The sequence below is a fragment of the Sebastes fasciatus genome, chromosome 6 (genome assembly GCF_043250625.1).
Source record: "Sebastes fasciatus isolate fSebFas1 chromosome 6, fSebFas1.pri, whole genome shotgun sequence".
Taxonomy (NCBI): Eukaryota; Metazoa; Chordata; class Actinopteri; order Perciformes; family Sebastidae; genus Sebastes; species Sebastes fasciatus.
In genome coordinates this window covers 2,914,978-2,928,677 of record NC_133800.1, presented here as the reverse complement: position 1 = coordinate 2,928,677, position 13,700 = coordinate 2,914,978, and the positions used below count along the sequence as shown (strand labels likewise).

The following is a 13,700-nucleotide window of genomic DNA, read 5'->3' as shown; positions in this document are numbered from 1 at the left end:
ATACATATACCTTGATAATCTTGATCTTATCTTTATTTCCACTCCGATATTAGTATCGACGGTGCAGGCTTGTGGCATAAAGTGCAGTTCTGCACTGACAAACAAGCACTTCCCATCATCATCATTATCCTTGTGCCAAACCAGTGGAACGCTGCAATCTTGAAGCCAAGAATGATACAATGTTTCACACTCAGCTACTGACTAACTTCAAGCTCCTGTGTTCTAAAATATGTTGCTAATTTGATTTAGTGAAGGCACACCTGCATAAAACTCTCTAAAATTACACAAAAATGTTATTGATGTTTTTCTTCATGTTTCACTTTCGCTCTACATCCTGACGTGTGATCGCACAGGAAATGCAGTTTTATTCTGATGATGCCGTTGATGCCAGCGAGACAGAATTTTTGCAGCATCTGCCACCCATGAAAGCTAGCATTCTGGCCAGCGTTCTTGTTGTCCTACTCATGTCCATATGTTGTGTGTGTGTGTGTGTGTGTGTGTGTGTGTGTCCTGTAGGTGTACAATCTTATATTTGGTACATCTCTCAGAGATGGAGGAGGGGCCCAAAGTTGGATTCAGGGGGCAAAAGACACCAGACAAAAACCTGGAGGCAAAGTTCTTCATCTAGAGGTAAGTTCAATCCTTTTGCCATCATTACAGCTGTATTACATGGTATTTTATCGTAATTAATAATTTCTCCTTACTCCCCCCTTCCCTAGGAGAAGCTGCTGAGAGATGTACACAGTCTGGATGGAGGTCTGATACAGAAAGCCTTACGTGACCCTAGAAAAGCAGCCCACAGGCAGGCTCTACTCCAACTGATATCCCAGGCATTAGGCCTCACTGAAGTCACCGGAAACCAGAGAAATGACCAACAGGACCTGAAAGAGGTGGAGGTATGTCTGCTTATTCAGGCCACTTCCAGCCATGGTTTACATTTACATTGTAAGATTTGAATCTTAACCTGCGTTATGCAACCTTACAAGCATCAGGACTAAGGGAGCAGAGGTTTGGACCTTGACAGCCCCGCATGTCCACATAGATATAGATTCAAATGATGTTGTTGTTTTTTACTCAGGGCTAGACTCAGAGATTCTTTTTTTATTTCTTTTTTGGTAGAATGGCAGATTTTTAGCAGTGGGTCAACTTGTCCCCTTGATGATATTAACGTTGATAGGAAATATCAAATAAAATGCGTATTATGTGTTGCAGACTAATGTGCAACTGGCTAAATGTATTAACACAACTTTAAATAAAACTCATATGCTTATCTTTCTGTTTCATATCAGGAGAAATTGAATGAAAAGTCCTGTTCGGAAAAATAAATCTGTGCAGTTATAATGAATTTTTGACAAGCTAATACTAATGTTTCTTCAACCATAATGAGAGTCTAAATAGTCTAAGAAGAGATAAAAATCCTTCAGATGTTTCCTAATAAAGCACAAACTAAATCCTTCATTCTACATTTACAACATATTTAGGTTATTTTACATATCTGCAACTATTTATTGAAAAATACGTGAAGCAGTTCTGACTTTTCCTATGGATCATGTGACTGTCCATACAGGTGACATGCTGTCATAAGCAGTAAGGAGTTTGTTTATCAGATACCAAAGTGCTTCAAATATTGACAAGATTTTGTCAAACTGTATATTTGAACTTCTCTCTCAAAGCGCTCTTTGAATTCATCACACAACTATTTCTGTCACTTTTTCAGTAATCCCTGTATTTTGGTATCAGAAGGGTTCTCTGTTTCTCCTCCGAGTAGTATTGACCAATCATGTTCGAGCAGGCTTTGGTTGAATGCGGGTTAAACTGTCGGTGTGGGAAGCAAAAGCAATCTGGGAATCCAGCGGCTATCGTCTGATGATGATTTTGCTTTTTATTGATTTAAAAAGATCTTGTAAACCGGCTACTTGTGAAACAATCCGGTTGTACACTTTGTCTCTCAACTCCAACTCCAGTGTCGCACCTCAGGTTGCTAATCGGACTGTAAACGATGAGCAGTGCACGGAAAAGTAAGTCTTGGCCCGGATGTCCTCTGGCTACACCAGAACCCCACAAATATAGCCCCTTGCCCAAAGAATCTTATCTGTCATCAGGGCGATAGCCGTCCAGGTCCTCTCGATGGCTGTATTTGAAATCTCATACTATACTAGTAGTACAACCTCATACTATACTAGTAGTACAACCTCATACTATACTAGTAGTACAACCTCATACTATACTAGTAGTACTACCTCATACTATACTAGTAGTACAACCTCATACTATACTAGTAGTACAACCTCATACTATACTAGTAGTACAACCTCATACTATACTAGTAGTTCAACCTCATACTATACTAGTAGTTCAACCTCATACTATACTAGTAGTACGTACTGATTTGGCCAAAATGTAGCATGTAGCATGCAGTATGCAAACAAAAGCAAAATCTACTGATCTGGAAAAAATCTCCAGTCTGCATCGGACCAGTGTACCTCGCCTGCTGTATCCCACAATGCAAAGCGCTGGGACGGTACAGGCTACGGTTACAACAACAACAGCAGCCAAAAACGGCTCTCATTTTTTTCATTTTTCGTAGCTATTTCATCACTAAATTCACTTCTGAAAATTTTTCAGGCGAAAAATCTACTGTGTAGATTTTGAATATTGACAGCTTTACAATAATCAATGGTGAATCGAACATTTGCTCAACATTTTCAGAGTTTAGAAGCTCCACAAACTGCCCTGAAGGCTATAGCGCCTGCCGGGGTCGCTACCTCGCCGGCCGGGTACTGACGCTCACAAACCAGCTACAGAGCAGTGGCGAGGGAAGAGGGGAAGAGGAGAGGAGAGGGAAGAGGAGAGGGAAGAGGAGAGGAGAGAGAAGAGGAGAGAGAAGAGGAGAGGGAAGAGGAGAGGAGAGGGAATAGGAGAGGGAAGAGGAGAGAGAAGAGGAGAGGGAAGAGGAGAGAGAAGAGGAGAGAGAAGAGGAGAGGGAAGAGGAGAGGAGAGGGAAGAGGAGAGGAGAGGGAAGAGGAGAGAGAAGAGGAGAGAGAAGAGGAGAGGGAAGAGGAGAGGAGAGGGAAGAGGAGAGGGAAGAGGAGAGAAGAGGAGAGGGAAGAGGAGAGAGAAGAGGAGAGAGAAGAGGAGAGGGAAGAGGAGAGGAGAGGGAAGAGGAGAGAGAAGAGGAGAGGGAAGAGGAGAGAGAAGAGGAGAGGGAAGAGGAGAGGAGAGGGAAGAGGAGAATTGTCTCTAATTTCTGGAGGGAGATCAGTCCATTGTTTTGTTGCTGTAACTGAAGAAGCAGTTTGAGTAAATTTTGTCAAGCAATGTTTTATTTTTTTATTTTATAATATTTTACCGTCTCCCCTCGTTGATGATCCTGTTCGTCTGACTTCACTATGAGCTGTTAGAATAAATAGTTTAAACCTGCAGTAACTTATAAAGGAAACAAACAGAACATAAACAAAAAGATCTAAGTTGTATTTTTTGATCATATAGTAATAGTGGTACGAGTTTTTTGGAGTTTTTTGTGCAGTGCTTTAAGAGCTGGTTTAAAGGCTAAAGCCTGGTCTAGCATACTGCTAAATACATCACTTTAACCGTTTCATACTGCATACTACTGAGGAGTATACAGTATGTACTGTACTACATACTGCGTTCGTCAGTAGTATGTAGTAGGCGGTTTCTAATACAGCCTATGACTGTAGGCTTTTCATTCTGCCTTCAATTTTTGCCTCCAACATGGTCGGTCAAGTTGTCGGAGTTTATTTTGATCATACTCTTGATTACAGAGGTATACACGCCATTTACCAAGTAAGTTAACAAATCAAACCAGTCCAGTGTGAGAACAGGAAAGGCATTATATCTGTTGCTCCACAAAAAGATCAAATGTTCATGACAAAGACAGCAAACAGTATGATTATGTAAGTTATTATTCTGACTAAAAATATGAACTAATCTGAGCTCTGCTCAACTTCCTGAATGTGTTTACTATTTGATGTTATCATAAGGGACATTAATAACAAGCAGGACCTTTAGATGCTCACTGTTTGTGTCTTCCACAGGGGGTCCTCCTAACTGGAGCCATAATGGAGATGCTCACCTGTGAGGAGGGCGGGGCCAGTGAGCTCAGTAAGATCCTGTTGGTGCCTGAGAAGCAGCGGCCAGTGCTGCAGGCCTATCGCAGCGCAGTATGCAGCGGAGAGGGGGCTCAAAGGTCAGAGCGCTTCAGGCTGATGAGCCTTGAGCTGAGAGAGCAGATCAACACACAGAGTGTCATTGAGAAGGTACAGCAGAAACATTTGCTGTAGATGCTATAGAACAATATATTGTCATTCAACAAAATAATCCGTACAGTAGTTTGGGATGTTTTTTCCCCCCATTCCTATTTTTTTATTTTATTTTACATGACAAATCTTTGTGTACTGTGGAGCACAAAATTCCAGAAATATGATATTTTAATTTTTTGGGAGCAAGATACAATGATGTGCACATCTTGTATGTAGAATATAAGGTGCATGAGTTTGGGACAGCCACCTTTCACTTCTAATGCTTCTATAAAATAAAATAGTCTCTAATAACTGTGGGGCCACTGCTTGCTTTACAGGCATTCAGCCAAATACATATACAGTATGTGAAAAGCCTTAATACACTAATTTATACAAATGCAAAATCTTTTAATACCAGTCCACATATAATTTGATGCTTTTCAGAAGTACTGTCTATTGACCAGCTTTCTCCCTGACTGATGAGCTGGGCCAATATGATCAGCTGATATTACAGATATATAGGTATCAACGTACAGTATACTGTATGGAGTCCAATAAGTAACCAAAAATGGTCAAAGATGCTGGATGTTTGGGGTCATTTAGAAACAGTGTCTCCATTATCCACTGGAGAACACTGAGAGCACATTTTAAACTATATTATATATTTATTTATTTATTTTTCGATAAAATGTCCCACTGTCAATAACCAAATTTAAGGGATCCTTATCAAAATATATTTTAATGTTGAAAATGTATTGTAATAATATTGTATAATTAGTTTTATTCTCAAATGCTGATACCAGATTGTAACAGCTCAGGATATGAAGCAACAGGGTAGAGGGCCCAAACATAAGCGTAGCAGATAGAATATAGAGCACTTTACTGAATCCTCGTTGAATGAACAGGCTAGCAGTGATCATTGGTCGTGAAGACTAGGGCAGGAAGGCAGTTTGCAGCAAGTCAAAACACAGATAGCAGAACACAAGCAAGTAACAGGCTGGTTCAAAAACTGTGACTTGCAAGGAGCGTAGACAGGGTCTGATATGAACTTTTTTTCACTTCCTGCCACTGTGGCAGGCAAGTATTTTTTTTGTCTGCCACTTTTGAAATCTTTGCGCTAAATGAAGGAATAACATTTTAGATCTGAAGTCATTCAATGTTCGATATATTTTACATAAAAAAACATTATATACATGGTAAATTACAGTGTTTGAATTACACCGTGGAGGGAGGGTAGTGTAGCCTTCACAGTACTGTACTGTACTTTGTTATTGTCATCTATAGTGGTTATTTGCATAAAAACACACTATTCAAATGATTATGAATATTTAAATATTTACTTTGATTAAAAAAATCTTGGTACGTTGTTATGAAGTTCCCTCTCTAATATCTATTTTATATTGATGTGAAAACATCTCCTCAATTAACTGGATTTATTCAAGTTTCTCACCAAAAACGTAATTTTACCAGATTACATTTGAACGCATCATGATGACGTTGTAATACGTTGATGTGATACGTTTACCTTCACCCAATAGTAATTTCACTGAGCAGAGCTTGAACGCCTCATAATAATAACTGAATGGAACCTCCTTTAATGTTAATAGCTCCGGTATTTAACCAGTCAGGACTGTGCTGCTAACGGCTGCTAACAGGTTACGTTACTACTCTCCGTTGAGTTGAGGTCCTCTCTCCGCTCTGTGTCTGTGAAGCAGTTACGATGCGGCGGTGCTCGTGCATGTGTGGGGGGGTCGATGCATAGGAAGGAGCCCCGAGGGGAGGGGGGGAGTGTTTAGACGGAGCTCCTGAGGCGATGCTACTTTCAAATGATGCTAGCTTTCCAACATCGTCGACCCTACCTTTAATATAACCTTTAATTGAAACATTTTGGTCGCCTAAAAATGTCTTACTCAGCGTTCGGTTGTACTTAGCTCCACCCTTTCGTGTCACTTCTGGTTGCAAAAAAACAAGATGGCGACGGCCAAAAACCACGATGGCAATGGACAAAATGCTGAACTGGAGGCTTCAAAACCGTAGTCCACAAACCAGTGGGTGATGTCCACTGAAGTGAAGTCCAGCATGAGGACAGTTTCATGTTTTTTTTTAATGCCTGAACAGCAACATTTTCATTGTATGGCATTCCAAGGTGAAAATACAAAGTTTTGTCCATCTTGAGGTGGTAGTATGAACCTGATGTGGCTCAGATGCATTGTAGAGAAGTATAGGAATTTAAATAAAATTAAAAATAACTTGTGTCCATAACATATTTATCTTGTTCACACAAGATATAAAAACAACTCATCTTTTGTGACTTTCAAGAGATGTAAACTAGTAACAAACTTTAATACTTTTTTTCAAGAAAACGAAGTACTTTAAATTAAATTAAAATTCATTATACATAAATACATTGAAATGCTGGAGCAGTTCTAGCATCGTCAAAGCACAAAGACAATTAAGAATGAATTTATCATCTAACTAACAACAGCATGTTTGGATCACATTTTATGTGTTCACTAGCTCTCTCCCTTCACCTTTTATTCCTCTCTTCCTCCACCCTCATCCCACCAGCTTCACCTGGAACAGCCCGACAATTTGGTTCCGCTCTCTCAGTCCAACCTCGGGACATTATTGAAGGACCTGGCTGATGTAGAGAGGCTTCTCAAGGACGTGGACCTGCTCTCTGGCCTGGCTCGCCTGCTGCCCAAAGGAGCCTGTGCTGGTCGAACTCCAGCCCCCCCCACAAACATGACCTGGCCCCTTAACGCCACCACCTGGGGCCCCAACACGACTGACATCCCTAGGGAGGAGGGGGTGGAAGGAGCAGAGGGAGGAGGTGGAGGAGCAGCAGGAGGAGGGAAAGAGAAGGAGGAAGTAGAGAACCCTCACTCTCAGTTTTCAGCATTTGTACAACTGTGGGCCGGACTGCAGCCAATTCTGTGTGGGCACAACAGGTGGGTGAGGCGTTAGAGGTGATGGAATCCAAACATGACAAAACAATGGCTATGTCTGTGTGAAGAAAGCACAGAGAAGTATCTTTACAATTTAAAGGATGATTCCTTTTTATTTCAACTTTGGTCATATTTTAGTTGTTGTGAACCATAATTTCTATCTAAAAGAATAACACTATCGACCAGTATTAACTGCTGACTCCCACGTATCACTAAAATGACATCTAAAAGGCCAACATTGTTGCCCCATTTTAGCAATTACCTTGCTGATTACAACTGATTGAAATGATTAATAAAACTATAAATAAGACCAAGTTGTAATAAAATGGAATTATCCTCTTTAACAAAGCTTAGTTCTCACTTTCTTTTGTGTTTGTATCATATCTGCATTTTATATTAGATTGAACATGAATTGAGATCACTTAAAGCTGCAGTGGGTAGAAATGGAGCAAATATAAAAAAATATATTTTTATAAAACGGTCACTATGTCCTGACAGTAATGCATGAGACAGGTAATCTGAAAAAAATCATGTTCCTCGGTCTCCTCCGGTGCTCCTAATGGCATCTGCAAGATTTCACAGACTGGAGGAAAACAACCAATCACAGCTGATCTGGAGTCTGCCGTCCAGCTGCCGTCTCTGAGAAGCTGTCAATCACTCGTAAACTCCGACCAAACGGTCAAACTAGGCAGCGCTGATCAAATATGAATCAATATTCTGTTACGTTAATGCCTATTTCTATCCTCAAATGTTTGGAGATTTGAGCACCGCCCACCAGCCAGAGCACAGCCAATAGAGACACTCTCTCTCTAAATGACCTGTGATTGGTCAAAGTCTCCCGTCACGGGCTAGATTTTCTAAAGCCTGAAAACAGAGCCATGAGGAGGAGCAGAAGTCTAGTTTTCTCTCCGAGCACTTGAATTACAATATGCTGAAAGGTTATTATGGAATTTTTGCCAAATGATGCCAAAGCCTTTCTGCCTACTGAAGCTTTAATGCAATCATTGCAGCTGTGCATGGTGTAAAGACCGTATACTGGGAACAATGACATATGAGCCTGGTAAACTTGTGGCCTGATTTGTGGGGAAGAATTATTTTGTTTAATTTTCGTTATCTAAAAACCTGTGACAGATAAGATAAAAAATGCTAATTTAATTTCCTAGCACTGTTACTTGGCAGTAAAGTTAGTGGCCTTATCCTGTGGCTCTTGTTGCAGGATCATTGAGCCAGAGGCTTTGAAGCAGGGGAATATGAGTTCTCTGGGATTCACCAGCAAAGAACAGAGGAATCTGGGCCTGCTTGTTCACTTGATGACTACAAATCCCAAGATCCTCTACTCCCCCATTGGATCCCAGGTGGATAAAGTGATTCAGAAGGCAAGTAGACAGCACTGTCTTTGGTGTAGGTGTATGAGCAGAGCTGTTCACATTCTCACTGATAAAGCTGTGTTCCATGCTGAAGAATTCCAAAAACTATGGTTCAAGCTGCATTAGTTTTTTTCCCCCACTTGGTTGGCAGGGAAACCGGCCTTAAATACAACACTGGAATGTTCTCACCATATAAAGTTGTCATTATGAGACATACTCACACATCCAGCAAACACAGAGCAACATACGCATTCATTTAAAGTCAGGCGCTTCACGCTTTAGATCCGGTACCTGCAAAAAGCATAGTTAACTGTTAATAAGTACATAATAAAGGATTTATTAACCTTAATAAGGCTTTGGTCTTGCCTTTGATCCGGTACTTACAAAAAGCATAGTTAACTGTTAATATGTGCATAGTTAACTGCTATAAATGCAATAAAGTGTGTAACAAAAAGGGTTAGTCAAGGTTTAACAATGATATGATAGGTAAGTTAGCTAAACTCAATAAATGTTTGTAATGCTACTATAAACAATTATAAGAAACTCGTAAGGCTTTTATTAACGTTCTTAAGCAGTCCATAAACTGTTAACAAATGCTTATAAATGACTAAATGATAAATGATAATCTAACAATAAATGTTTTTTTATAATGCTATTATTAACACTTCTATAGTCTTATTAACACATAATAATGTTGATACGCATCTTTAAAGGACTTATAAGGGCCCTATTACCTATTAATTACAAGGACCTTAATATAAAGCGTTACCGTTTGTTTTTTCATTGATATTAATAGTTTACTCTTGATAATGCTGCATGTGCAGTTTCATTTACACTGCTGCATCTGAAACCAGAGACTCCCAGCATGAATTATGTGATAGAATCGAGCAAACTGTGTTAACGGTTTCATCATTTGTATTCCACACAAAAGACATTAATCATACACTGTCCAGCTGATTACTGTGGCTCTGTAGCATGTTGCTGCTGGCCTCTCTTAGCCTCAACAATAGTACAAACGTCCACTGATTATCTGTGGGTGAGCACAGACCGACTATTGGCATCGGCTCTCAAGATCTCTCATCTGAACAAGTGGGCTGAAGATGGTGAAGATAGCGGTGAGTGTGGGAGGGTGAGAGATGGAGGGAGGAGGTGGATGAAGAAAGGAGTGGAAACCATATGAACAAATGGCTGAATTCATACAAAGAAAACATTTGTTAACTTTCTGTACTTAGGCAAATGAGACGTTTGCATTCATCGGTAACGTGACACACTACACCAAGGTGTGGCTCAACATCTCTGCCCAGCTCAGGACTTTTGTGGAGGAGGGCCGGCTTCACAACCACCTGGTGTGGCTACAGCAGGTAGACTCACTTACAAGTCGTCTTTGGACATTATTAATGCTATAGTGCTATCAGGATGTAAAAAGAAGCATCTGTGCATTGATATTTTCCCATAAAGTTCATCTATTCATAGAACTTGTACTTGAGTCAGAAAACATGTAATGGTGCACAAGTTAGTCTCCATTCATCCTCCTTCTCCTCCTCTCCCTCCAGCTGTCCTCAGAGCTTCAGCAGCACCCTGAGTTGTTGAACGGCACAGACAGTGAGCTGATGCAGGGTCTGATGGAGGGAAACTACAGCCTTCCTAACATCTCCACCCTGCTGGAGCAGCTGGACACCATCGACAACGCCGCCTGCGGCTGGACGCGCTTCATGTCTAAGGTTGGTATAATGTAGAACATTGGCTCCCAACAAAACAGGCCAACTGCACAGAATATGGGTCACATGCCTCAGTCAGCTGTTACACCTGAACACCAGCTGCTGCTGCTGCTGCTGAGAGTTCATGAACACTAGTAAGAGAGCAACAGAGCAGAGTAAGCAAAATAGCTAAAAGTAATGTATCAATTGTTGAAACTTTTAGTTCTGACTCTCCAAGACTATTGACTTGCTCCCAGTTTGGAGACAGGAAAGGTCAAATAAACACAAACACATGCTGCAGTAATCCAGTGTGATGGTTTAATCTTTGTGCTCAGCTCTAACAATAGTTTCTGATGAATCCATTTATGCTGTGGAAAATTATTTATGTCTTTGCCCCGTGCTTCCAGGTGAGCGTGGATGTCTTCAAGGGCTTTCCTGACGAGGACAGCATCGTCAACTATACTCTAAACCAGGCCTACCAGGACAATGTGTCTGTGTTTGCCAGTGAGTCATCCCTCTTTGTCAGGGTGTGATCATGCTACCTCAGTTGATAGTAAAACAAATGCTTGTAGAAAGTGCTAGCTCTTTGTGCTCTAATGCAAACCATGTGAAGCACAGTGCTGAAGCAGACATATTTCACTTTTTTTATAATTAATTTTTTTATTAAACTTGCTGAAAATATGATTAGGTGGAGAAGACTTGGAAAAATGCTTGAATAAGTGTGCAAATGTCTATGTTCTGTATGTGTGTGTCAAACTGCACTAATTAGCTCATCTCAGTCAGTTTAGTGTTCCCACCAACCGGTAACTGCTGAGTGACTCCTGGCTCAGAGAGTCGACTGTAATTAACAGATATTAATCTGAGGTGCACCTCTCAAGACTGTAACTCCTATCGCTTAAATGTTGATACGGTGAGAGATAGGAGCCCCTGCTGGAGGAGACCCTGCTGAACGCACTGTGTAAAATATGTGTGAGAATTACATAAGGTTAGAAAACTGGATCTGTCTATTTTCCTCAAGACAGCTCTGGTCTCAGTTAACATTGGGGTCTATACGGCAGTAACTTGTCACATTGAGGCTCCCAGGGCCAAATAGGCCATAAGGTGAACTGAGAAAAAGTGATTTGTGAAGAACCTAGAACTGTAACTGAACCTACAGTATGATGTTGGTCTACTGTTTGAGCCACCAGGACACGTCTGACCTGATATATGTTCTTTTTATTTCAGGTGTGATCGTCCAGACAAACAAAGATGGCTCCCTGCCACCCCACGTTCTGTACAAAATTAGACAAAACTCAAGCTTTACAGAGAAGACCAATGAAATCAGACGAGCCTACTGGCGTCCCGGGCCCAACACCGGGGGGAAATTCTACTTCCTCTACGGTTTTGTTTGGATCCAAGGTGAGTGACTCAAATGCTGAATATAATTTATATTCACGATACAGGCTTTAATATGGATTTGATACATAATTGACATGGTTATATTTGATTTGTTGCAATCCTACCATGTTTGGAATCTGAAAAAATCTTAAAGGTCCCATATTGTACAAAGTGAGATTTTCATGTCTTTTATATTATAAAGCAGGTTTAAGTGCTATATAAATACTGTTAACCTATCAAAACGCTCAATATACGAAGAAATACACACAGCCCATATTCAGAAATTGTGTGTTTGAAACAAGTTGTTAGGACTTTTGTTCATTTGTGATGTCATAAATATACAATATTTAGATCATCACACGGTTTTAAACATAAACATTCTAAATGTGTCTCAGTTTATTTCCTGTTGCAGTGTATGTAAATAACATCAGCTGACAGGAAGTAAACATGGACCCAAACTGTTGCCTAGCAACGCAATTCCGTTGAAATGCACTAAAACGGAGTGTTTCTGACAGAGGGTGAATACAGGTATATTCAGACAGACAGTATGAAAATAATTTTTTTTTTAACATTACAGCATGTAAACATGTTCTAATAGACACATAAAATACAAGTATGAACCTGAAAATGAGCATGATATGGGACCTTTAAAGTAGACTCATTGTTTTAGTGCAGTATGCAGATGGCTACAGTCTGCTATAGGTAAAGACCCAGACACAGGTCTACAGGGGAGCCAGACTGTGGTGTCAAATGCTTGGTTAGGTTTGTTTTACTAAGAAAATCATTTATTCTGGTAAAGTGTTAACCACTGTGCACTATGATGTGGCTGCACCTGTGAAGATGCAAGTGCAAGCTGCAGCAGAAGCACTTTCTCACTCAGTCATCTTTTATTTATGGAAGAAGAGAGCAGGGAAGCTGCTCATCTGACACAGAAAGTTGATCCACAATGATGCATCCAGACTGACAGGACACAGTCTAAAGAGTTGGCCCAGAAACGGCCAAAGCATTGTGTACATGATTGTAGCCATGGGAGATTACCTGACTGGGTTCTATCACCCAAATTACAAAATCAAAACACATTTTATCACTCACCTCATGTGGTCTATGTCCATGTTTTGATTGAGGTTTCTGCCTCCACCCCTTTAATAATGGAGGCAAATGGAATTTTGCATTAAGGCTTTGACATAAAATGAAAAAAATCTCTTTTCAGAAACATTCCTTTACATATTAAGCAGTAATATCCAGAATATCTGCATAATACAGAGTAAACTGTCCTGGTCTTGGGTTTTTGTTTAGTCTGTTTCCTGTTTTATTTAGAAAATTACTTTTTCCATGTGTCATGTTTGGATTTATTTCCTGTCTTTGTGTGTTTTCCTGTTTTTGCCATATCTGTGTTTCATCTGTTAATCAGCCCTTACGTATTTAGGCTGTATTCTAGTAGTACGTACTGATTTGACCAAAATGTAGCATATAGTATGCGAACAAAAGCAAAATCTACAGTATGCCAAAAGTACCCAGTATGCATCGGACCAGTCTACCTCGCCTACTGTATCCCACAATGCAAAGCGCTGGAATAGTAAAGGCTATGGTCACAACAGCTGCCAAAAACGGCTCTTTTTTTACATTTTTCGTATCTATTTCATCGCTAAATTCACTTCAACATTTTCGGAGTTAAGAAGCTCCACAAACTGCTGTGACAGCTATGTAGCCAGCGCCTGTCGGGGTCGCTACCTCTCCAGCTGGGTAGTCACGCTCACATACCGCTGTGAGCTGGCTGGAGCTCTCTAGAGACCGGTCTCGTAGACGAGGAGCTTTTATATCCTTGTTGACAGATAGTTTGTTTAAATATCACAACATAAATATCCATTATAAATTAACAGGAACCTGTGTTTATCTGCCTTTTGAGTTGAAAAGCTCCACAATTGCCCGTGTGCGTAGTTCGCTCGCCAGCCGGCCAGTCACGCTCACAGACCGGCTACAGAGCAGCAGAGTGGCGAGGGAAAGAGAGATACCTGCTGAGACAACATGACCCTTTTGTGTAGGGATATCAGT

The 13,700-nt window shown here is 40.5% G+C and overlaps 1 protein-coding gene across 1 annotated transcript in view; it reads left to right on the top strand.

The window, feature by feature from the left end:
* Nucleotides 1-13,700, top strand: part of abca2 (ATP-binding cassette, sub-family A (ABC1), member 2) — a 116,323-nt gene that overhangs the window by 48,890 nt on the left and 53,733 nt on the right. Inside the window, exons 6-14 of the mRNA XM_074637117.1 lie at nucleotides 517-630; nucleotides 720-896; nucleotides 4,056-4,277; nucleotides 6,828-7,210; nucleotides 8,424-8,583; nucleotides 9,807-9,935; nucleotides 10,128-10,295; nucleotides 10,679-10,775; nucleotides 11,496-11,669. Coding sequence (XP_074493218.1) covers nucleotides 517-630; nucleotides 720-896; nucleotides 4,056-4,277; nucleotides 6,828-7,210; nucleotides 8,424-8,583; nucleotides 9,807-9,935; nucleotides 10,128-10,295; nucleotides 10,679-10,775; nucleotides 11,496-11,669 — 1,624 coding nt within the window. The remainder of the gene's footprint in view (nucleotides 1-516; nucleotides 631-719; nucleotides 897-4,055; nucleotides 4,278-6,827; nucleotides 7,211-8,423; nucleotides 8,584-9,806; nucleotides 9,936-10,127; nucleotides 10,296-10,678; nucleotides 10,776-11,495; nucleotides 11,670-13,700) is intronic.